This window comes from Ursus arctos, unplaced genomic scaffold (assembly GCF_023065955.2).
Source record: "Ursus arctos isolate Adak ecotype North America unplaced genomic scaffold, UrsArc2.0 scaffold_14, whole genome shotgun sequence".
NCBI lineage: Eukaryota > Metazoa > Chordata > Mammalia > Carnivora > Ursidae > Ursus > Ursus arctos.
Genome location: NW_026622808.1, coordinates 33,016,784 through 33,042,645, shown reverse-complemented (window position 1 = coordinate 33,042,645; position 25,862 = coordinate 33,016,784). Strand labels below are relative to the sequence as shown.

Below are 25,862 nucleotides of genomic sequence, written 5' to 3'. Positions count from 1 at the left end.
CTTGATCTCAAGGTTGTGAGTTTAATCCCCCATGTTGGGGTCCATGCTGGGTGTGGAGCCTACTTAAAAAAAATAAAAGGAATAATACTATATGGAATAATAATCTTGTGTACTAAATAATTCTAAAAGGTATAATACTCTTCTGTACAGCCTCTTTCACACAGTATAATGTTTTGGGAATTTGTTCATGCTGTTGTTTGTATCAGTAGTAGTTCATTCCTTTTTATTGCTGTATAGTAGCTCATTGCCTGAACATTCCAGTTTATCTGTTCTGTTGATGGATATCTGGTCAGTTTCCAGTGTTTGACTTATGAGTAAAGCTTTCTCTTTCTTTTTCTTTTTTTTAAGATTTTATTTATTTATTTGACAGAGAGAAGGCACATAAGCAGGGGGAGAGGCAGAGGGAAAGGGAGAAGCAGGCCCCCCACTGAGCAGGGAGGCACATGGGGCTTGATCCCAGGACCTCGAGATCATGACTTGAGCCGAAGGCAGACGCTCAAACGACTGAGCCACCCAGGCGCCCCTATGAGTAAAGCTTCTATGAACATTTTTGTACAAGTGTTCTTGGGGGACATATATGTTCATTTCTCTTGGGGAATAGGGAATAGAAGGGAATAGAATTGCTGGATCATGGGGTAGATGTATGTCTAGTTTTATAAGAAACTTTTAATACCTTTTTCAAAATGGTTGTATCATTTTACAGTCCCACCAATAATGTGTGAGAGTTGTGATTGTTCCATATCCTCAGCAATGTGTAGTGTGTTGTCAGTGTTTTTAATTTTAGCTGTATTTCTGAAAGTACAGTGATAGCTCATTGTGGTGTCAGTTTGCATTTACCTGATTACTAGTGATATTGAGCACTTTTTCCTGTATTTAATGGTCATTTGTATAGCTTCCTTTGTGAAATACTTGTTCAAACCTTTTGCCCATTAAAAAAAATGGAGCTATTAGTTTTTTTTTTTTGAGTGAGTTTTAGGAGATCTTTATATAGAATATTAGTCAGGTACATGTTTTGTGAATATTTTCTGTCAGTCTGGGGTGGCTTGCCTATTTATTTTCTTATGGATATATTTTAAAGATAAGAAGTTTCCAGTTTTGTTGAAGTCTGATTTACCACTATTTTCTTTTATGGTTATTGCCTTTTGTAGTGTCTGAGGAACCCTTGCCTACCTCTCAATGTTGGAGATTTCTCCTGTGTTTTCATCCAGAAGTTGTAGAGTTTTAGTTTTTACATTTAGGTCTCTGATCCACTTGGAATTCATTTCTGTGTATTCTGTAAGATTGGGGGTTGAGGTTAATTTTGCTCCCATATGGATAACTTCTTGTTCCAGTACCAGCACCATTTGCTAAAAAGACTTGTGTATTTGTTATCTACTGACTCCAAAACTTAGCAGTTTACAACAGTAAACACTTACTGCCTCAGTTTCTAAGGATCAGAAATTTAGGAGTGGCTTAGCTGGGTGGTTCTGGCTCACAGTCTCTCATGAAGTTGCAGTTAAGATGTCTTTTGGGACTGCAGTCATCTGAAGGCTTTCCTGGAGTTGGAGGGTCTGTTTCCAAGATGACTTTACATGGCTTTTAGCAGGTAGCTTCAGTTCCTTGACATGTGGGCTCTCTGAGAATCCTCATGGCATACAATTATCTCCTCCAGAATGAATGATCCAAGACAAAGTAAAGAGGAGTCTTAATGACCTAGTCACAGACTGTTACTTCTTTTTTTTCTTTTTTTAAAGATTTTATTTATTTCAGAGAGCACACAAGCATGATCGGGGTGAGGGGCAGAGGGAGAAGCAGACTCCCTACTGAGCAGGGAGCCTGATGCAGGGCTCGATCCCAGGACCCTGGGATCATGACCTGAGCTGAAGGCAGATCCTTAACCAACTGAGCCACCCAGGCGCCCCCAGACTGTTACTTCTGCCATATTATATTCTGTTCCTTAAAATTGAGTCACTAAGTCCAGCCCATACTCAAGGGGAGGAGAGAAGAAGGCTCTACCTTTTGGGGAAAGGGCTGTCTAAAAATTTGAAGTTTAAAACTACCACAACTTTCTTTGTTAATTAAAAAAAAATTTTTTTTTAAAAGATTTTATTTATTAGAGAGAGAGAGTGAGTGAGAGATCACAAGCCGTGGGGAGGGGTAGAGGGAGAAGCAGACTCCCTGCTGAGCAGGGATCCTGATGTAGGACTCGATCCCAGGACCCCAGGATCATGACCTGAGCTGAAGGCAGACACTTAACTGACTGAGCCACCCAGGCACCACCCTCTCCATTTATTTGCTTTAGCACTTATGTCAAAAATGAATTGACTACGGGTATGGACCTATTTCTGGGATCTCTGTTTTGTTCTGTTGAACTGTTTGTTTATATGCCAGTACCCCACTGACAAGTCTTGACATCAGGTAGTATAAGTTGTCTGACTTTATTCTTCTTTATAAGATTGATCTGGATATTTAATGTTCTTTGTATATCCATACACATTTTAGAATTAGTTTGCCAATTTCTCTGAAAAAGCCAACTGACATCATGGTTGGGATTTCATTGAATTTATAGATTTATTTGGGGAGAGTTGACATCTTAATAGTATCAAGTCTTCTAATCTGTTCACATGGTGTGAATTTCCATTTATTTATGTCTTCTTTAATTTTTCTGCATTTTTTTCCTTCGAGATCTGCATTTTTTGATTGTTTTCAATGTAGAGGTCTTTCACATATTTTGTGAAATGTATCCCGACATGTTTGATGTTATTTTAATGCTATTGTAAATGACTTGTCTTTTAAAAAAATTACAGTAAAATGTACATAACAGAATTTTACCATTTTAACTATTTTTTTTTTTTTAAGTAGGCTCCACACTCAGTGTGGAACCCAAGGTGGAGCTCAAGCTCACGACCCTGAGATGAAGACCTGAGCTGAAATCAAGTTGGGTGCTTCACCAACTGGGCCACCCAGGTGCCCCCATTTTAACTATTTTTAAGTGTACAATACAGTAGCACTAAGTACTTTCACAGTGTTGTGTAACCATTATCACTGTTTCAAGAACTTTTCCTATCATCTCAAGTAGAAGCTCTTTACCCATTGTACAGTGCTCCATTTTCCCCTCCCCCCAAGTCCCTGGTAACCTCTGATATACTTTCTGTCTCTACGAATGTGCCTATTTTAGATATTTGATATAAATGGAATCATACAATTTTCTTTGATGCCTGGCTTATTTCATTTAGCATAACTTTTTTCAAGGTTCATCCATGTTATAGCATGTATCAGAATTTCATTTCTTTTTTTTTTAAGATTTATTTAGAGAGAGAGCACATGTGCATGTGAACAGGGGGAAGGGCAGAGGAAGAGGGAGAGAGAAAATCTTCAGGCGGACTCCCTGCTGAGCGTGGAGCCCGATGCAGGGCTCATTCCCAGGATGCTGAGATAATGACCCAAGCCAAAATCAAGAATTGGATGCTTAACTGACTGAGCCACTCAGGTGCCATTAGAATTTCGTTTCTTTTTAATTTTTTTAAAAGATTGATTGATTGATTGATTGATTTATATGACAGAGAGTGCACACACAAGCAGGGGGAGCAGCAGAGGGAGAGAGAGAAGCAGGCTCTTGCTGAGCAGGGAGCCTGATGTGGGGCTTGATCCCAGGACCCTGGGATCATGACCTGAGCCGAGGGCAGACACTTAACCAACTGAGTCACCCAGGCGCCCCTCATTTCTTTTTATAATCAAATATCCCATTGTATGTATGTACCACATTTTATCTGTCCATTCATTGTTAGCAGACATAGGTTGTATCCACCTTTTGGTTATTGCAAATAATGCTGCTATAAACATTGGTATATAAATAATTGGGTTGAGTCCCTGCTTTCAGTTCTTCTGGGTAGGAGTGGAATACCTAGGAGAAGAATTGCTGGATCATATGGAAATTCTCTGTTTTAATTTTTTTTGGGAATCACCATCCTGTCTTCCTCAGTGACTGAACCATTCCTACCAGCAGTGCATAAGAGTTCCAATTTCTGGGGCACGTGGGTGGCTCAGTCGGTTAGATATCTGCCTTCGGCTCTGGTCATGATCCCAGGATCCTGCATCAGGCTCCCTGCTCAGTGGAGAGCCTGCTTCTCCCTCTCCCTCTGCTGCTCCCCTTGCCTGTGTGCGCGCGTGCACGCACACGCGCTCTCTCTCAAATAAATAAATACATAAATAAAATCTTTAAAAAGAGTTCCGATTTCTCCACATCTTTGCCAGCTTTTATTTTCTGTTTGTTTGGCTTTTTTTTTTTTTTTTTAATATAATAGCCATTCAAATTCGTGTGAGGTATTATCTCATTGTGGCTTTGATTTGTATTTTTTTTTAAAAGATTTTATTTATTTATTTAACAGAGATAGAGACAGCCAGCGAGAGGGGGAACACAAGCAGGGGGAGTGGGAGAGGAAGAAGCAGGCTCATAGCGGAGGAGCCTGACGTGGGGCTCAATCCCATAACGCAGGGATCACGCCCTGAGCCGAAGGCAGACGCTTAACCGCTGTGCTACCCAGGCACCCCTGATTTGTATTTTTCTAATAACTGATGATGTTGAGCATCTTTTCATGTGCTTGTTGGTATTTGTATGTCTTCTCTGGAGAAATGTCTAGCCAAGTCCTTTGACCGCTTTTGAATTGGGTTGTTTGTTTTTTTGTTGTTAAGTTGTAGGAGTTCTCTGTATTGGATATTAATCCCTAATCAGAGGTATGGTTTGTAGATATTTTCTCCCATTCTGTGGGTGGTCTTTTCATTCTGTTGATAATGTCCTTTGATGCACAAAAGCTTTTTAAGTTTACTTATTTACTTTTTTTTTTTTTTTAAGTAATCTCTGTACCCAACATGGGGCTCAAACTCATGACCCTGAGATCAAGAGTCACACACTCTTCTAACTGAGCCATCCAGCCAACCCTGATGCACACGAAAGTTTTTAATTTTGATGAAGTCCAATTTATCCTTTTTTTCTTTTCTTGCCTGTGCTTTTGTTGTCATAGCTAAGAAATCATTGTCATATCCAAGGTCACTGAGTACCTACCCCCTTGTGTTTTCTTCTAAGAGTTTTATAATTTTAGTTTGTAAGTTTAGATGTTTGATCCATTTTGAGTTAATTTTTGTATATGATATGAAGTAATGCTCCAACTTCACTCTTGCATGTGGCTGTTCAGTTTCCCCAACACCACTTGTTGAAAAAATTGTCCTTTTCCCATTGAATAATCTTGGCACCCTGGTTGAAAATCATTTGACTGTATGTGCAAGGGTTTTTTTCTGGGCTTCCTATCCTATTCCATTGGTCTCTATGTCTGTTTTTATGCTAGTACCACACTCTTTTGATTGTAGTAGTTTTGCAGTAAGTTTTGAAATCAGGAAATGTGATTCCTCCAGTTTTGTTCTTCAGGAATTTTGGCTGTTCAAGGTCCCTTGAGATTCCCTGTGAATTTCTGGAGAGGTTACTTTTGTTTGTTTGTTTTTGTTTTTGTTTGTTTTTTTAATTTCTGCAGAAATTACCATTGGTATTTTGTTAGGGATTACATTCAGCCTGTAGATCTCTTTGGGTAGTATTGTCATCTTGACCATAGTAAGTGTTTCAATTTATCAACATGTGGTGTTTTTCTATTTTACTTAGATGTTTATTTTCTTTAGAAGTGTTCTGTAGTTTTTAGAATACAAGTCTTTCAGCTCCTTAGTTAAGTACATTCTTCAGCATTTTCTTCTCTCTCTTTTTTTTAAGATTTTATTTATTTGAGAGAAAGAGAGTGAGCAAGGGAGCGAGCACAAGCAGGGGGAGGGGCAAAGGGAGAGGAAGAAGCAGACTCCCTGCTGAGCAGGGAGCCTGCCACGCGGCTGGACTCGGGCTTGATCTGATTATGACCTGAGCTGAAGGCAGACGCTTAACCGACTGAGCCACCCAGGTGCCCCTGTTCTTTTTGATACTATTGTAAATGGATTGTTTTCTTAATTTCCTTTTCAGATTGTTCATTGCTAGCATATAGAAATGCAACTGATTTTTGTGTGGCAATTTTGTATCCTGCAAATTTCCTGAATGTATTTATTAGCTCTAACGGTGTTTTTATGTGTGTTTGGGTAATTTTAGGGTTTTCTGCATATAAGATCATGTCTTCTGCAAACAGTTAACTTCTTTCTAATTTGAATGCCATTTATTTATTTATTTATTTATTTATTTATTTATTTATCCTAATTGCTCTGGCAAGAACTTCCCTTGTAATTTCTTTGACCTATTGGTTGTTAAGGGTATGTTGTTCAATTTCCACAGATTTGTGAATTTTCAGTTTTCTTTTTATTGCCTTCCAGGATATAGAATTCTTAGTTGACAGCATTTTCTTTCAGGACTTTATAAATATGTCATCCCACTGCCTTCTGGAGGTTTCTGGAGAGAAACCAGCTGTTAATCCTAGTGAAGATTTGTGGTACAGTATGAGTTGCTTCTCTGTTGCTGCTTTAAATATCTCTTTGTCTTTGGGGTTCAGCAGTTTAATAGTGTGTTTTTGTTTTATAATATACCTTGGTTAATCCTAAAAGAAGGGTTCATCAGGCTTCTTGCACATGTTTATTCATGGCTTTTCTCAGGTTTGGAAAGTTTTTGGCCAGTATTTCTTCAGATACCTTTTCTGCCCTTTTTTTCATCTTTTCTCTTTCTCTAATGCATATATTGCTATATTTGGTGGTGTCCCACAGGTCCTTCAGACTCTTTACTTTTGGGGCGTGTGGGTGGCTCAGTTGGTTAGGCATTTGGTTTGGCTCAGGTTGTGATCCCAGGGTCCTGGGATCAGGTCCTGGGTTGGGCTCCCTGCTCAGCAGGGAGTCTCCTTCTTCCTTTCCCTCTGCTCCTCCCCCTGCTCATGTTCTCTCGCTCTCTTTCAAACAGGTAAATTTAAAAAAAAGAAAAGACTCTTTTACTTTTCCTTATTTATTTTTTATTTTTTTGCCCCCTAGACTGAATAATTTCAGTTGTCTTACCTTCAGGTTCACTGATACTTGCTGTGTTTGCTCAGATCTGCTGTTGAACCCCATTAGTGAGTTTTTCACGTCAGTTACTGTACTTTTCTGTTTTGAGATACTGCAGAATTTATGTTTTGTCCTTTTTATAATTTCTGTCTCTTTACTGGTATTTTTGTTTTGTTCATACATCATTTTCCTGAATCTCCCCCTTTTATTTTAAAGATTTCATTTATTTATTCATGAGAGACAGAGAGAGAGAGGCAGAGGGAGAAGCGGGCTCCCCACCATGGTTTCCTTTTGTCCATTGAATGTATTTAACCTCTTTGATTAATAATAATTCCAGTGTCTTTGCTTCCTCAGGAATTTTTTTTTTTATCATTTTCTTTTTCTTGGGAATGGTCATTAATTTTCTATTTCTTTGTTTTGTAATTTTTTATTAAAATTCAACATTTGAGTATTATGTTGTAATTTTACAAACTTGATTCTCCTACTCCTCCGTGATTGCTAGTTTTTGCTCATTGAAAGCTAGAGACTTAGATTTGTGGCTGTTTCAAACTAATATTGGAAATGTGTATCTATTTCTGTTCCCGTGATCTCTGCAGTTAGACAGTGACCTGATAAAGATTTTCTTAAATGACTAGCTCCCGAAAGGGGAAAAAAGTAAAAACAAGTACTGTTCTTTTACATGCCCCTAGAAGCTGCTTCAGCCTGTGAGTGTTGAAAGCAGTGGTCACTGGCCTCTGCCTGCTCCTCAGCGATCAAAAGCAGCTGTCATCAGTCAGAATACATATTTGGAGAACAAGGTCTTTATTGCCCATCCTAGCCTCCAGCAAGTCTCACCAGAAATGAGGGCAGCCCGCCCACTGCTAGTTGCCCTAGGGTTGGAGGTTGGGTAGTTGCACAAAAGGCTGAAGTTTACCAAAATCCACCAGCCTCTTCTTCGAGCTTTGCCTTGGAAGCTTCATGTTTTCCAGCTGTACTCCAGAGGTCCAAAAGTTACTTCAGACAGTTTCTCCAAGTTCAGTAGTTGTTTGGTGGAGGGGTAGATTCTTCGAGCTTCCTACCCTGCCATTTTCCATGAAGTTACCCCAGTGAATTTTTAAGTTTTTGTTTTTGTTTTAGAGAAGGGCGGGGCAGAAGGAGAGGGAGAGAGAGAATCCCAAGCAGGCTCCACACCCAGCACAGAGCCTGAGGTGGGGCTCGATCTCACAATCCTGAGATCATGACCTGAGCCGGATTCAAGAGTCAGGCTTAACCGACTGAGCCACCCAGATACCCCTAATTTTTGTTTTCTAATTGTTGCTGCTAGCATATAAAAATATAATTGAATTTTGTATATTGGCTTTTTGTATCCTGTAACTTTGCTAAATTCACATATTGGTTTTAGAAGTTGTTTCGTAGATCCCTAAGTATTTTCTTTGTAAACAATCATGTTATCTATGGATTGAGAGAGTCTTACTTCTTTTTTTTTTTTTTTTTAAAGATTTTATTTATTTATTTGACAGAGATAGAGACAGCCAGCGAGAGAGGGAACACAAGCAGGGGGAGTGGGAGAGGAAGAAGCAGGCTCATAGCGGAAGAGCCTGATGTGGGGCTCGATCCCACAACGCTGGGATCACGCCCTGAGCCGAAGGCAGGCGCTTAACCGCTGTGCCACCCAGGCGCCCCTGAGAGAGTCTTACTTCTTCCTTTCTGGTCTTTATGCTTTTTATTTCTTTTTTCTTATTGTACTGGCTCATAAATGTTGAGTAGAAATAGTAAGAATGGACTTCTTTGTCTTATTTTGATTATATGGAAATGTTCAAAATTTCACATTGATTATGATGTCGGCTATAGGTTTTTCAGGTTTTCCATAAACACCCTTTGTCAGGTGAGGAAGTTTCCTTTTAGTTTGTGTTTTTAATCATGAATGGGTGTTGAATTTTGTTGAGCTTTTTTCTGTGTATATTTAGGTATGATCTATGGTTTTACTCCTTATATTTCTGTTAATAAGATGAATTACATTGATTCTTCAGATATTTGATCAACTTTGCATTCCTCACTTTGTCATGATGGATTACTCTTTCTATATATCATTGGATTTGTTTTGCTAAAAATTTTTAAAGGATTTTTGTGTCTGCTCACGAAGGATATTGGTTTATAATCTTTTTTCTTTTGTATGTGTGTATGTTTTTGGTAAGGTTCTTTTTTAGGTTTTGTTATCAGGGATAACTGACCTCTTAAAACAAGTTGGAACATGTTTTTTTGCTCCCTCTCTCCTGAAAGAATTTGTGCAAGATTGGTGCTGTTTCTTCCTTGAACGTTTGGTAGAATTCACTAGTGAAAATATATGTGTCTGGAGCTTTCCTTGTGGAAAGATTTTTGATAATTTCAATTTTCTGGCTAGATACAAGACCATTCAGATTTTGTATTTTAGCTTGCATAAGTTCTGGTAAGTTGTATTTTTCAAGGAATTTGTCCATTTTGTCTGACTTGTTGAATTTATTGGCATACACTTGCTCATAATATTACCTTATTATTCTTTTAATCCCAATCAGGTCTGTAATGGTATTACTTTTTTCATCCCTGATAGGAGTAATTAGTATGTTCGCTTTTTAGTGATCAGTTTCTCCAGAGGATTTATGAAATTTATTGATTTTTTTTAAAGACCTACTTTTGCTATTCTTAACCCCCCCCCCCCCATTTTATTGAGTTTGCTTGTATCTGTTTTTTCTTTTCTTCTGCTTACTTTGGTCTTTTTCTTTTCTTTTTTTTTTTTTAAGATTTTATTTATTTGACAAAGAGAGACAGAACGAGAGAGGGAACACAAGCAGGGGGAGTAGGAGAGGAGCCTCATGTGGGGCTACATCCCAGGACCCTGGGATCATGACCTGAGCCGAAGGCAAACACTTAATGACTGAGCCACTCAGACGCCCCCAGCTTTGGTCTTTTTCTAGCTGCTGCTGCTGCTACTTCTTTTTTTAAAGATTTTATTTATTTATTTGTCAGAGAGAGAGAGAAACGAGGAGAGGGCACACAAGCAGGGAGAGCAGCAGGCAGAAGGAGAAGCGGGTTCCCTGCTGAGCAAGGAGCTGATGTGGGACTGGATTCTTGGGATCATGACCTGAGCTAAAGGCAGATGCTTAACTGACTGAGCCATCCACGTGTTGTCCTGGTCTTTTTCTAGCTTCTTAAGGAGAACCTTAAGTCATTAATTTTATATTTCTAATACCTTAAAAGCTTAAAAATTTTAGCATTGGTTTAGCTGCAAGAATATAGTATATTTCATTTTCTCATATAGCACCTCACCCTAAAAAGTGTGTAGGACAAATCCAGTTAAGAAGTGGGTAGAAGGGGGGGCGCCTGGGTGGCGCAGTCGTTAAGTGTCTGCCTTCGGCTCAGGGCGTGATCCCAGAGTCCTGGGATCGAGCCCCACATCAGGCTCCTCCGCTGGGAGCCTGCTTCTTCCTCTCCCACTCCCCCTGCTTGTGTTCCCTCTCTCGCTGGCTGTCTCTCTGTCAAATAAATAAATAAAATCTTAAAAAAAAAAAGGGCAGAAGACATGAATAGACATTTTTCCAAAGAAAACATCCAGGTGACTAACAGATGCATGAGAAGATGCTCAATGTCAGTCGTCATCAGGGAAACGCAAATCAAAACCCCAGTGAGACACCACCTCACACCTGTCAGAATGGCTAAAGTGAACAACACAAGAAACAGCAGGTGCTGGCGAGGATACAGAGAAAGGGGAACCTCTTGCACTGTAGGTGGGAATGCAAACTGATGGCAGCCACTCTGGAAAACAGTATGGAGGTGCCTCAAAAAGTTAAAAATAGAACTACCCTATGACCCAGCAATTGCACTACTAGGTATTTACCCAAAGGGTACAGAAATGCAGATTCAAAGGGGTACATGCACCCCAATGGTATCTATCTACAATGGAATATTACTCAGCCATCAAAAAGAATGAAATCTTGCCATTTGCACTGACGTGGATGGAACTATAGTGTATTATGGTAAGTGAAATCAGTCAGAGAAAGATAAATAGCATATGATATCACTTGTATGTGAAATTTAAGAAACAAAATAGGTGAATGTACAAGAAAGAAAAAAGAGAGAGAGGGGGAAGCAAACCATAAGAGATTCTTTAACAATAGAGAACAAACTGAGGGTTGATGGAAGGAAGTGGATAGGGGACGGGCTAAATAGGTGATGGGTATTAAGGAGGGCACTTGTTATGATGAGCACTGGGTGCATCATTATATGTAAGTAATGAATCAGTAAATTCTATTTCTGAAACATATATATATATATATATGTATATGTATTTTTTTTTTTATGATTTTACTTATTTATTTGACAGAGAGACAGCCAGCAAGAGAGGGAACACAAGCAGGGGGAGTGGGAGAGGAAGAACCAGGCTCCCAGTAGAACAGGGAGCCCAATGCGGGGCTCGATTCCAGGACCCTGGGATCACGCCCTGAGCCGAAGGCAGACACTTAACGACTGAGCCACCAAGGCACCCCTCCTGAAACCAATATTACACTATATGTTAACTAACTAGAATTTAAGTAAAAATTCAAAAAGAAAAAAAGTACCTAGGATAGTTTCAAATCTAAGTTCTTGACAGAGAAAATAGTTGAATTGGTATATTGAAGGATTAACAACTTGTTAATCGTGAGATTGATTCTTGCTTCCAAGTTGAGTTCCACTCTTTTTCTTTTTTACATGGTCCTGACTCCCAGAATCCTGAGAGTTCTACATGTTCAGGCTCCGTTCCTTATGTCACTTGAAGGGCAGGAAAGGAAGCTGAGAGAGCAGAGAGATTTGGGACCCACTCTTACGGAATGATGTTTCTTTGGAGACATCTCTACACTTGTCTAAGTTGGGAATTTTTTTTTTTTTAAAGATTTTATTTATTTATTTGACAGGGAGACAGCCAGGGAGAGAGGGAACACAGGCAGGAGGAGTGGGAGAGGAAGAAGCAGGCTCCCAGCAGAGGAGCCTGATGTGGGGCTCGATCCCAGGACTCTGGGATCACGCCCTGAGCCGAAGGCAGGCGCTTACGACTGAGCCACCCAGGCGCCCTTAAGTTGGGAAATTGTTGATGGGTTTGTGTGGATGAAAGTTGGTCCTTATCTGTTTGGAACTGTGTGTTGTATGTGAGGTTGTAAGAAGTATTTTCTAATGTTTAAAGGTGATTAAAAGTAATAATTCTGTTTTTTTAACCTTTTTTTGTTTTTGTTTTTTAGAGAGAGCTTGTGTGCGCATGAGGCAGAGGGAGAGTCTTTTTATTTGGGGTGGGGCCAGAGAGAGAGAATGTTAAGCAGGCTCCACGTCCAGTGTGGAGCCCCACACGGGCTCCATCTCGCAACCCTGAGATCATGACCTAAGCTGAAATCAAATCGGGCGCCCAACCTACCGAACCACCCAGGTGCCCCCCAAAGTAGTATTTCTAGTGTTTCGCTGGAGGGTAGAAGACAGATGGAATGTAATCTGCTTGAAGCTTTCAAACTCTGTTGCATTTTGTGAGGCATTCAACAGGTCATTTACGTCTTTTTATAGGCTTTCTCCACACTTGGCACGTTGCTCATCTGCTTTTGGGTACCTGCTAATAAAGTCTTTATCTACCCGATAGATGTTCAGATATGTCATTGTTCACCCCCAGTGGTGTGTAGTTTTAAATGGAGGGAGTGTCTGTCGCTTTGTGCCCTTACATCTTGTATTGTTTTCTGAATAAGGAATGATGCTGTTTGGCCTTGAGGGGGAGATGTCTCACAGGAGGCAGGAACATAGGATACCAAGAACCTGGTCCTTGGAGGAGACATCCTGAGTTGGTCTCAGCCCTTGTGTGGGACATACGTAGCAGCAGATTATCCCAAAAGAGCAAAACTCAGTGGAGCTTTATTTTGTGGTGGACGCTGCATCATTTACCCCAGCCGCAGCTGAATACAGTCCAGCGTCCACGTCTGAGTAGTCTGGTCTTTGACTATATTCTCAGATAATCTATAGAGTAGTGTAGCATCAAAATGTTTAAGTGTGCGATTTCACCACCAAAGAAGAGGCCTCCGGGGTGTAGCCATATCTTGATTTTTAGGTGTATGCTGCCTCTTGGTACATCTTTTAACATAGTTCAGAATTCAGTGATTTAAAACCCCTTTGGAGTTCTAATAGTTTTGTGGTATCATTGAGACACTACAGGAAAGACAGGAGATATTTCGTGGTTGCATAAGTCCTTACTCTGGAGGTTTTTCTTGTTGGAAGCTGGTAATCATTTTTAACGGCGGTGGGTTCTAAGTGAGGCCCCCGGTCATCTGCAAAGCTCAGTGCTGTGATTGGCGCTTTGGGTTCACCTCTCCTAGGTGTAGGAGGCTTTATTTCCACATTTTACCTCTTCAGTAGCAGGACACATGTGACTGTCCCTAGTACAAGGTAGCAGATTCGAACCTGGAGCGACCTCCAGTTATAAACCGGATTATAGCTACTTGAAATTCTGGTGAGTGACAAGAAATATTGTTCTTTTGTTTCCGTTCTGCAACAGAGCAGATTTTATTCCAGAGATGTTGTGGTGAGGGAAAACCCCAAGTGGAGGTGTCTACATCCGTTTCCCAGTCACCTCAGTTCACCTCTGCCTCAGTCCTGTCAGCTTGCCCCCACTGTGCTCAGCTTCCGTTTCAGCGGAGCTACAATAGGATGGAGGTGTGGGGAAAAGGAACGCGAGTTATTGGTCACATCTAAAACTGAGGTTGTGAGAACAGGCCTGGTACTGTCCTTCTGCATCTTTTTTTCAGTTGTGCAGAAGCTTCTCCAGCTTTGGGTCTTCACTGAGCTCAGTAGCATGAGGTAAGTCCAGGAAGCTCCTCATGCCATATTTTAGCAGTTTAGACAGTCCCATTTTAAGTGTTCTGTGTTTTTTTTTTTTTTTTTTTAAGAATACTTTATCCTATCTTTCTACATGTGTACTTTCTAGGCTTGACCATGTTTAGATTCACTTGTAAATGTGTGAGGTGGAAACTTACCTGGCTCACCTGAAGAATTTAGTCACAGCAGAGGTATTCCTTTAACTTCTTAAAGAATAATCCCATACAAATTGTGAGTAGGCAGTGTTTCAGGCGAGAAGGATGGAGCACCTTTCTTCTTTTGGTGTTTTCTCATTTTGATCTCCCCTGTACCACTTTGGACCTGTGTTCTTAAAGTTCTGTCCTCGGTCCACCGCCCCCCTCCCCCCACTCTTTAGCACAGTTGAGACACTTTCAAAAGAATCTTCACTAAAAATATGCATCTATATATCTGAGGAAGTTTTGGGTTTCTAATCTTTAGAAATCTGGTAAAAACAGGAAAGGGGATCACTAGATTCTGTCTTCTCTTTTTGTCCTAGATTAATTCTGTTCTGGCTGTTTCTTGATGGGCTGGCACATTTCAGGACTCCTGCCAAGTTTCCTTTTCTCCTTGCTCCCTGTTTGCTGTCAGCCTGGTGTCCTCAGGACTGTGCCACTGTGTCCCTTGCTCCTGGGATAGGACCCAAAAGTCTAAACAATCCCTCATCTCTTCTCTAAGGACAAACAACAAAATAGATACCTTTAAGCCTTTTTTCCTTTCTTACTTCAAATCTCCCAGATTGCTCTAGGGCTCTGCACACATTTCTGGTTTCTAGATGATATGCCAGTCCCTGCTTAGATTGGTAGGGCAGGGTCAGATTGGCAGCCCTGCGTGTCTTGAGAACAGTCCTTGTATTATTTCCTTCCTCCTCAAACAGACGTTTGTGAGCATGTGCTTGAAACAGTCCCCAGGGTGGAGGGAAGAGGACTGTTGTCTCTCCCTCACGAATACCTAATCTGTATCAGCACGTATAGACTCAACGTAAAAGCAAGAACAGACTTGAATTTAAGGAATCAGTAGGTTCCCTTGGTTCTGTGCTTTAGAGAACAAACGTGCTTTTGTGTTAGTTTTCTGCTTCAGTTTTCTCGTCCGTGAATTTGAGGGTATTTTGGTATCTTTTCCTGTCACAGTCCATATCAATTTATTATTTCTGAAATTGGTTAGAAATAAGTTTTCGTAAAGTCCAGGGCTATGTAACCCAAGCTTTGTGTGGTGTTCTTTTCTGTCGGAGTGACTTAGCCCATTGTGTTCTTTTCAGTTAAGAATGATTCTGCTATTTTGTCCCTTGGATTGTATCAGAGTAAAAAATAAACCAGAGGTACAGTATTGCCAGAATTTTACTTAGCATTCTTGACTTAACAGGTTTAAATTAAAAAAAACTAAATAAACTTCATATGATTTTTTTAAGGGCATGATACTTTGTTATTATGCTTTTAGTGCTTAAGTGGAATCTGTTTTAGTTTTTGGGTTTTTTTTTTTTTTAAATTTTAATTTTTTTAAGTAAGCTCCACACCCAGTGTGGGGCTTGAACTGATGACCCTGAGACCAAGAGTTGCACGCTCTACTTACTGAGTCAACCAGGTGCCCTGCATTTCAGAAGAGGTAATAGAAATACTGGATTTATAAACCAGTTTTGAGGAAATATGCAAATATATCTGTGCAGTGTAAAGGCATCAAGTATGCTTCTCTTTACAGAAAGATTCATATCAAACCCAAGTGCTTAACCTGAGGCTATAAAAACATGTCATCCATAGAATTTGAAAGTCTAACCAGGCTTCTTAGAGTGCATGTCTGCTGATCTGCATTTCAGATGTCTGTGCCGGCCCGACTACAGAACTTGGTGACCAGGTATTGCTCTTACTGTGGAGACAGTGACTTACTACTTCTTAAAATAGTCCTGACCTTGTTCGCCACAATATCTGATTGCCATTTCTCTTTCTTTGCCAGGGCTTTTATTCATTGCCACTTTCTAGGCTTGCAGTGTTGCTGAATTATAACAGTAAAGCTTTTATTATTTATCTCACATAATTTTAAAGGTTTATAGGTAATTTATAGTTTTGGTTGCTGTTGTGAATGGGATGTATTTAAACAGTTTTCATTTTCTAATTGTTTTTTTGTTGGTATAGGGGAATACTATTGATTTTTTCCCTTATAATTAAGCTCTAACTTACAGTGAAGTTTGCAAATCCAAGGACACAGCTCAGTGGTTGTTGATAGTATTCACCTGTGTCACCTCCACCTTTGTGCCCCTTCTCAGTTAGGGTTTTCCCAGAGTAACCACTGTTGTGGTCTCCGTTATCATTTTGAATTTTATGGGAGTAGAATCACACACGCGTAGTCTCCTTAGTGTTTAGATTTTTTCTTGCTATATCACTCCTGTGAGCTTCATTTGTATTGTGTGTGGCAGTAGTTGGTTCTTTTTCATTTCTGTGTGGTAGTCCGTTGTATGAATATACCACAGCTTATCTGTTTAAATTTTTTAAAAATATTTATTTGAGAGAGAGAGAGGGAGCAAGAGAGAGAGCGAGCACGCGAGCACGAGCCGGGGGAGGGGCAGAGGGAGAAGGAGAAGCAGGTTCGCTACTGAGCAGGAAGCAGCGATGTGGGGCTCAATCCCAGGCCCCTGGGGTCATGACCTGACCTGAAGGCAGACGCTAAACCGACTGAGCCACCCAGGTGCTCCAGTTGTTTCCTTTTTTAAAGCAGAGCCCTTAGTGAGATGAAATGACTGTCAGATTTTATTACAGTTTGTAAATTAATAAATGGGTGATACTTAATTCTGTAAAAAAATTAAAATGGAGGGGTGCCTGGATGGCTCAGTCAGACATCTGCCTTCGGCGCAGGTCATGGTCCCAGGGTCCTGGGATAGAGCCTGGCATCGGGCTCCCTGCTCTGCGGGGAGTCTGCTTCTTCCTCTGCCCTTCCTCCCACTTGTGTGCAGACGTTCTCTCTCTCTCTCACTCATTCTCAATAAATAAAATCTTTAAAAGAAATAAAAAAGGAAAACAGTTACAGTAATATACGCATTTCAGCAGTATCAGAAAATTGATTTTACTTGAATAGAGATGTAATTCATTTTGGAGTTCAGTTACATGTTCAAGGATTTAGCGTCTGTGACCAGAAAGTCAACCTAACTATTGTAATTAATATCTTTGCAGTGTACATTTATTTCCATTTGTTGCTCTATGCTGGTGGAAAAGTTCAATCTCAGCAAATTCTTTTTGAGAATATCCTCCTTCCCATTTTATGCAGTAAAATGTGGAACCAAAGCGTCTTAGCAAATGAAGGACAAACAAAGAGAGACTCCTGTCGCTGGTGGTGTACAGACTTCCAGGCAGAGCAGTGGAGCCCCTTGACCTCTGGGGGAGCAGTCCATTCGTAAACTGACAAAATTTTAACCATTTTAATACAAACGTCCAGTGATCCAAAATAACTGATTCAAACTGCATTATTTCTCTGAACATCAGTCACCAAAGTATATGGAGAGAATTGCAGTAACTTTAGCCCCTCTTAGTCCGGCATCCACATTGTGAAGAACATCTACTGCTCCTTTTCTGCAAGTATTACACCCCTGCTCTGCTCCTAAGGCTGCTGACAGTGTTGAAAAACATGTAGCTATCTCTGACAACCCCACAAATCAAGCCCGTGTCCTTTGGTTAGGGTCCAGTTTTTAAATTTTTTTTTAGTTAAAAAATTTTTTTTTAAAGATTTTGTTTATTTCCTAGAGAGAGAGCACATGCGAGAGAGAGAGCGCGAGTGAGAGAGCAAGCGAGCAGGGGGACCAGCAGGCAGAGGGAGAAGCAGACTCCCTGCTGAGCAAGGAGCCTGATGCGAGACTTGATCCTAGGACCCTGGGATCATGACCTGAGCTCAAGGCAGCTGCTTAACCTACTGAGCCACCCAGGCGCCCCAGTTTTTTTTATAAGACAAAAAAGAACCCAGTATTTAGGGCATAGGTGTTATCTATTGAGTTATATAATTTCAGTCACAGTGATGTTGCCCAAACTCAGAACTTAATCTTGTCCCAAGTTTCTGTTTTGGCAAACCAAAGCCTAGCTTGGTGCTATACTTTCCGTTTCTCCCCTTTTTACCTGATTCAGGCCCTAATGCAAACAACCCAATAAAAACAGACATGGTAATTAACATGGTAGTCTTTAGGGCATAAATATTAGATCATCTTGATTCGGTTCCATTTTTTGAGAAGGTTTTCAGTCGAAAGGAGCTTTCCTGGGGCGCCTGGTTGGCTCAGTCAGTGGAGCGTGTGACTTGATCTCAGGGTTGTGAGTTCTAGCCCCACATTAGGTATAGAGATTACTTAAAAAGAAAATCTTAAGAAAGAAAGGAGCTTTACTACTAAATACTGAAACGTATCAGGCTTCTGTGATGGGAATATTCTTATTTTTAAACATTTTTAAAGTAAAACAATTTTCTTTTTTCTATCTTTTTTTTTTTAAGATTTTATTTATTTGTCAGAGAGAGAGAGAGAGAGACAGCACAAGCAGAGGGAGAAGCAGGCAGAGGGAGCAGTGGGCTCCCTGCTGAGCGAGGACCCTGATGCGGAGCTTGATCCCCAGGACAGACTCTTAACCGATGGAGCCACCCAGGGGTCCCAACAATTTTCACTCCAGTACACATAGTGCTACAAACTGTGCCATAGAAAAAAGTACAAGCTACTTTTCACAAAAACAAGATTTCCTTATCAAATACCCTACCAAGACATCACCGAAATGGTGAACTCTCACCAGAAAAAGAGCAGGTACTCTGGAAGCAGAGCTTTAAACACTGATCATGATTTCTGCTATAGAGTGAATGTTTGTGCCCCCCCCCCCGCCGGATTCATATGTTGAAACCTAATCCCCAGTGTGGTGATATTTGGAGGTGTTGAGGGGTTTCTTTGGGGGGGGTGTGTGTGTGCGTTAGAAACTTTATTTTCCATCAACATTCCTTTGGTATGTTCTGAGAATAATGATGATTGCTCAGGTCCTTAGTCATGACTGGGAGAAGGTACTTCCTACCTTACTGGTTTGCATCATACTTGGTTACTTGGTCTTATCGTGCAGGAAGATCACAGGATGACTGTTGTCATGCCCAGAATGTTAGTGCTGGTGACCATGTTGCACAGCCTGATCAAAATATTGTGACCATGATCCTCTGGGTGGTATTGGCAACTGAATAGCTTTGAGGGCTGATGAGGTTGAAGGTGCTGAAGGCAGTGGTGTTGTGGAAAAAGCTGCAGAAGCCTTTGACAGTGACAGCCAGGAGTAGGAGTGTCTAGCATACTACCTGAAAGGGCAATGCAGTCAAGTCATGGCCTACGGAGGGACCGAGTTTATAATGGGATGTTCTAGAGGCTTCGAACTGCAGTTAATTCTGGAGTGTGGTGGAGGATAAACCTAGGCATCACTTTCCTTCAGATGCCTCCCAGGTGACTGATGCACCACTGGGGAAGAGGAGGCTCGATGTTGTGAGTGGAGTGTCAGGTGTGTTAGTGCTTAGCGGAGGCTGCTGGTGATGAGACCGCTATCCAGGTGCTCACAGGTAGGCTCATTTGGGATCCTCATTTTTGCCTAAGGGTTTGAAAATACCGCCTTTGTTAATGACCTCTTCCACAGAAACTTGGGAAACTTTGAACAACTTGGTTCTCGATTGTTTTTTTGCTGTTTGTTCTTCCTTGTTCGGCTTAGCAATGGTTCCAAGAAATGGCTCCAGCCTTTTCCTTTTTCTTTCTAGTCTCTTGGCATGAATTTAGACTGTTAGGTTTCTTTTGTTCCTGTTGTCCTTGTAGTATTTACATGCTTTAGAAGTTCCACAGGAAGGGAAGATTCTGTCTGCTCCTGTAGCTCTCATCTGAAACAAGGCTAACTGCATGGTGAGCTCTCACTGCCTCCTGAGAAGAGTGGACAAGTCTTTTTATTTATTTATTTATTTATTTATTTATTTATTTATTTATTTATTTTTAAACTAGGCTCCACACCAATGCAGTACTTGAACTCATGACCCTAAGATCAAGAGTTGCTTGCTCTACCGACTGAGCCAGCCAGGTGCCCCATGAGTGGACAGATCTTACGTAGAAACTGCAAAATGAGAAATTGCAGTTGTGCTCAGGGGATCAAAGAATATTTTTGGTACTAAGGGAGAATTTCTTTCTCTGAGCTGTGTTAATTGCAAAGCAAAGTGATTTTTTACAGAAAGAAAAGACTGCAAATCGTAATGTAGTTCAGTGCATAGATTGTGAGGTCTTTATAAATGTGCAGATTATTAAATCCAAGCTTTTTCTCCTTCTAAGTGGGCTCTTGTGACATTTGCAGGGGGTGATGTCTAGTTCTTTTTTTAAACAGAAGTATTTTTTATTAGTTTCAATCTAAAAATCATTCTATTCCCTATTGGGTATTTACCCAAAGGATATGAAAACACTAATTCAAAGGGGTATATGCACCCCTATGTTTATTTCAGCATTATTTACAATAGCCAAATTATGGAAGCAGCCCGAGTGTTTATCGATAGATGAATGAATAACGAGGGTGTATATATATATACAATGGAATGTTATTCAGCCCTCAACATGAATGAAACCTTGCCATTTGCAACAACATGGATGGATCTAGAGAGTATAAAGTGCTAAGTGAAATAAGCTAGTCAGGGGGCACCTGGGTAGCGCAGTCGTTAAGCGTCTGCCTTCGGCTCAGGGCGTGATCCTGGCGTTCCAGGATCGAGTCCCACATCGGGCTCCTCCGCTGGGAATCTGCTTCTTCCTCTCTCACTCCCCTGCTGTGTTCCCTCTCTCGCTGGCTGTCTCTCTGTCGCATAAATAAATAAAAATCTTTAAAAAAAAAAAAAAAAGAAATAAGCTAGTCAGAGGAAGACAAATACTGTATGATTTCATTCGTATATGGAATTTAAGAAATAAATGAGTAACAAAAAGAGACCAACCAAAAAACAGAGAACAGATGGTTACTAGAGGGGAGGTGGGTAGGGGATAGGTGAAATAGGTGATGGGGATTAAGATTACATTTATCACAGTGAACACTGAGTACTGTATAGAATTCTTGAATCGCTGTATTGTACATGGGAAACTAATAAACACTGTATGTTAACTATACTGGAATTAAAATTTTTAAAAATTAGGGCCTGGGTGGCTGAGTCAGTTAAGTAGCTGCCTTAGGCTCAGGTCATGATCCCAGAGTCCTGGTATCGAGTCCCGCTTCAGGCTCCTCGCTACATGGGGAGTCTGCTTCTCCCTCTGCCTGCAGCTCCCCTGGCTTGTGTTTGCTCTTGGTCTCTCTCTGACAAAAAAATAAATAAAATCTTTTAAAAAATTTTTTTAGATTATCCTGTTCCTATTGTCACAGCCTCCACTTTTTTCCTACATTATATACTTGAACAATATGAATTTCAGATAGCAGGTGCATAGGAAGCACCACTGTATTGTAAACCAGAACCTCAGTTTATTGCCACATAGGGAAAAGCATACCATTTATAAAGTTTCCCCTAGGGAAACCTTTGGAGTTGTTTATAGAGCAAAAAAGCCAAAACATATACTGGTGGGTTGTTTTGTTGTTGTTGTTGTTTTAGCCGTTGGCAATGAAACCCTCATGATTTTAATTATCTGACTTTTTTGGATACTTTATAGCTTTTAAAGAATTTGCAAGTTTTTCTTGAGGCTAGTGGTTCCTTAATTTAAATCTGGGAAAGATTAGGAGCTGTTGATGTTCTGAATGGCATAAACTACTTGAAATCGGGTCAGTGTATTTGCAGAGGACAGTCGGGAAAATCTTTTGAGAATTAGTTACACTCTGGAAAATAGGATTTATCAACTCCATTGTGTTTAGATGCGTTTGTGAAAAATAATCATCAGTGAGGTCCTGAAGTGGCAAGAGTATAAATTTCGTTTATGGCCTGTCTGTTGTTGAATCACAGTAGAATAAGTTCTAAGCTAATTATTTGGATATTTGGGCAGGTTCATTATGACTTATGAGAGAATGAATTTTCTGTTAGGTTCCTTTTTAGTATTTTGGTACCAGCCTTGATGGACCAGGTATAATTCAGATTGTCTGCCTTTGGGGACACTTTGAACATTATAAAGCTACATTTTTCCTTTCGGAGCTTGGGGAGAGTGTGTCCTTTATCATCAATGAAGGGCTTGTTCTTCAGTTGTTGGAAGTTTTCCTTGTTATCAGAAAACACCTCTTTATGTGCAAAGTGTATTAACTAGAGATCTGGGGATTTTTATGCTTTTCTGTCCCTTCATCTAGGATGGTTTTGACTACAAGTGGTAGAAAACCCTAATGAGACTGGCTGAAAGCGTAAAGGGAAATTTATTTTTGTTACATAACAAGATTTCCAGTACTTCAGTGACAACATTGGGGACCCTGATTTCTATCCTGTTCTGCGTGCTCAGCATGTTGACCTGTCTTTAGGCGAGTATCTTTGAGGGTCTCCACGTGGCTACAGTAGTCTCAGATACACATCCAGACAGAATACTATCCTGAGGAAGAGAAAGGACACCTCTCTCATGTTCTTTAAGGGCAAGGTAACTTTTCCCCGCGGATCCCGGCCAACTTCCCCTCTTGTCTCATACTTAGATGGTCACATGCCCTTTCCTAAATCAGCTTTCTCACGGGGGTGGAAGTACTGTTGCAGATGCTCCCTGAGCTAGAATGGAGTTTCACATTCCCTTTGAGGTTGGACTCTCTGGGACTCTGGTAGCAGGAAAATAGTGGAGAAAGACATCATCTACAGTCTTCTCAGTCCATGGTTTTCGCAGTGGGCCTGGGTGGACACCGGACTTCAGGAGCAACCTCTGGTTGTTTATAAAAGAGAGCTGTCGCTGTTTCCAGGACTTCAAGGCCGAGCAGTAGGCAGGGCAAGCCCAAGCCCTTTGCCTGCATCAGCATATCCCACAGGGTTAGTGGTGGGCATGTCTTCAAATTATAGGTGTGGAAATTTGAGATTTTATTTATTTGAGAGAGAGCATGTGTACACACATGCGTGTGCCGTGTGGGGGCGGAGGGGGAGGGAGAGGGACAAGCAGACTCCACGCTGAGTGCAGAACCCCACACGGGCTTGAGCTTATGACCCTGACCTGAGATCGTGACCTGAGCCGAAATCAAGAGTTTGACACTCAACTGACTGAGCCACCCAGGCGCCCTGTAGGTGAGGAAATTTGAAGTTAGTTACTTACCCAGAGCTCCACACTTCGTAAGTCAGGGCTTCGCAGGGATGACAGAGTTCTGGGCACTTGCACTTTTTTAGGTTCCAGGTTTATTTAAAAAGAAACGCCAAAAGAAAGCTTATAGAAATATGGTATGTTTTACATGTTTACTTTTTTTAAGAAAGATTTATTTACTTTATTATTTATTTATTTATATATTTTTAAAAGATTTTATTTATTTATTTGACAGAGACAGAGAGGGAACACAAGCAGGGGGAGTGGGAGAGGGAGAAGTAGGCTCCCAGCGGAGCAGGGAGCCCAATGCGGGGCTCGAACCCCTGGGCAGACGCTTAACGACTGAGCCACCCAGGCGCCCCAAGATTTATTTACTTTAGAGAGAGTGAGAGAGAGCACAAGCAGGAGGGGCAGAGGGAGAGGGATAGAGAATCTCAGGCAGACTCTGCCCTGAGCGTGGAGCCTGTTTTGGGGCTCAGTTTCACGACCCTGAGATCACGACCTGAGCCAAAACCAAGAGTCGGGTGCTCAACTGACTGTGCCACCCAGGCGCCCCTTACGTGTTTACTTCTAAGAAAATATTTCAAACACAAAAACAGCCCCATGACTTTATGTGTATAGCATGTAGGAACAAAATATCAAAGTCTAGATCTGACTGGAAATTGGACTTGAGCCTTTCTGTCCTTTGGAGGCTGCCGAGATCGCCATGCATCTCTCAGAGTCCAACACCTTGGAGGCACTTGGCACTCTCTATCCCTCTCCTTCCCCAGACACCCACTGACCCAGGCTAGAAAATTTAGCACCGTTTGGGTACTCCATCCCCCATCAGAGGCAGTCCCTGCGTGCGGCGGGGCCAGGGCAAAAGCCGATTGGCGGTGCTGGGTAGAGTCCACTGCCATGGTGGATACCTCCAGGAGCCCTGAGAAGAGGCCCTTCACAGCTGCTTTCCCACTTACCACTGCCACTATGTGACTCCTTCTGTTTTCATATTGTTGTGCTTTTACTCCCTGTAGCCCTCTTCCTGGAATTATTTCACTCATTCTAACAAGCCTATTTTTGAACTCTTCCTGTGTGCCAGGAACTGCCTTGGACCCTAGATGGAAATACAAGGGATGGTTTGGTGGTGGTGACAAGTAAATAGGGGACAGTACAGTGATACATTGCTAAGATAGTTGGCACAAGGTACCTTAGGAGCCATAGAGGGGTGCGCACCAGCTCATGTTGGGAGACTGGAGTCTGGGAAAGCTCCGTGGGGCAGAGAGTTGCCGCCTCCCGAAGGAGGACCAGAGAGTGGACGGGTCGGCAGAAATGTGCATTGTGTGCATTGAAGCGGTGCTGATCGGTTAGGGGAATGGAAAATCATTTATTTTTGTTGATAGCCGTGAAATAGAGCTTCCTGGACAGCTTCGAAGTAAGAAAGTTTTGCAGTTTTGCAGCAGTGTTCTTCAGTAGCCTATTCTGCCCGTAGATGATGAGGCTGGGAAGAAAAATAACGTTCTGTCTCTTGCAGGTGAAGCCATATTGCTGCTCTTTAACAATTACTTTTCTTTTTTAGTCTTGATCTTTCAAATGTAGGCTTGCCTGCTACATTCCTAATTTGAAAATATATTTAGTATTAGGGAAGTTGCCCATTACTTTAACTTTCTTGAGAGAAAATTGACATTACAAGGTAGGTATTTAAGTACAAAGGACCTTTCCTTGTCCTCCTGGTTGGTGTAGAGTTATACAGAAAGGTAAGCTCTGTGGCACCGACTGATGGCCATAGATGTAAAGTAGAAGAAATCAGAAGTCTGAATTTCCTTGGGAAAAGCAAACCCTTTTTGTGATGCTACAACTCAGCAGGGCTTCCCCTGCCTGCTCCTTGGCCTTCAGCAGAAAAGTGGAAAATCTAGTGTGACCAGATTTCTCAAAAACCCTTCCTTGAGTCAGCGAGAGACCCTTACCATTACTGGATATAGTGAGAAGTCTGAACATGATGAATTTGTGTTGCCTTCTGTTTTTTTCCCTGAATGCTTTATCTTCAAATATGAAGTAAACAGGGATAGTTGCCTTTCTGATGACTATTAACATATGGTAGCTCTAAAATCAAATCCTTTAGGGAGCGTGGAAGGTTATATGATAGCTAGGAAAGGAAGAAAATGTGGGCTCTGTGCCTAAAACAAAAATGGATGGGGGAGACCAAAGTTGTATCGTTCAGAAAAACTTGCCGCCTGCCTCTCATGCAGCAGGCAGCGTTGTACGTGCTGGGGGAGCTCATAGCAGGCAACAAAACAGAGTCCCATTCTTTTTTTTTTTTTTTTTAATTTTTATTTATTATTATTTTTTAAAGTAATTTCTACACCCAACGTGGGGCTCGAACTCATGACCCCGAGATCAAGAGTCGCATGTTCTACCGATGGAGCCAGCCAGACTCCCTCAGAATCCCATTCTTACTCATGGAGCAGATATTCCGTGAACTCCAGGGAAGTTGTAGCTTGCCAGGTGTTTTGATTGCCTCTTTTCCTCTCTCCTTTCTTTTAGGAAAGAAGAGTAAGCTGAACAGACCGTGACCATTGCTTTCAGCTCACCAGGACCTTCTGCCTAGCTCTCCTTTCGTGGCCCATGTGCTGCATCCTCTGCCCTCAGTGTGCAGCTGGCCCCCAACGCAATGTGTGTTTGTCAAACCATGGAAGTGGGGCAGTATGGCAAGAACGCAAGTCGGGCCGGAGACCGGGGAGTCCTCCTGGAGCCCTTCATCCACCAGGTGGGCGGACACAGCAGCATGATGCGCTACGACGACCACACTGTATGCAAGCCCCTCATCTCCCGGGAGCAACGCTTCTACGAGTCCCTCCCTCCCGAAATGAAGGAGTTCACCCCCGAGTACAAAGGTCAG

General features: G+C 41.4%; 1 protein-coding gene across 11 annotated transcripts in view; it reads left to right on the top strand.

Annotated features, from left to right (window-relative positions):
- The window catches only part of IP6K1 (inositol hexakisphosphate kinase 1), a 61,785-nt gene that overhangs the window by 14,253 nt on the left and 21,670 nt on the right, over nt 1-25,862 (top strand). For 3 of the 11 annotated variants that reach the window (XM_057311708.1, XM_057311712.1, XM_057311707.1), the window contains exons 2-4: nt 2,842-2,946; nt 3,283-3,469; nt 25,508-25,857. In XM_057311708.1, the coding sequence (XP_057167691.1) occupies nt 25,635-25,857 (223 nt within the window). In that variant the 5' untranslated portion in view covers nt 2,842-2,946; nt 3,283-3,469; nt 25,508-25,634. Of the gene's footprint in view, nt 1-2,838; nt 2,947-3,282; nt 3,470-25,507; nt 25,858-25,862 lie in introns of those variants that run through there. The other 8 variants (XM_057311711.1, XM_057311709.1, XM_048211668.2 and 5 more) reach the window with 6 other exon arrangements.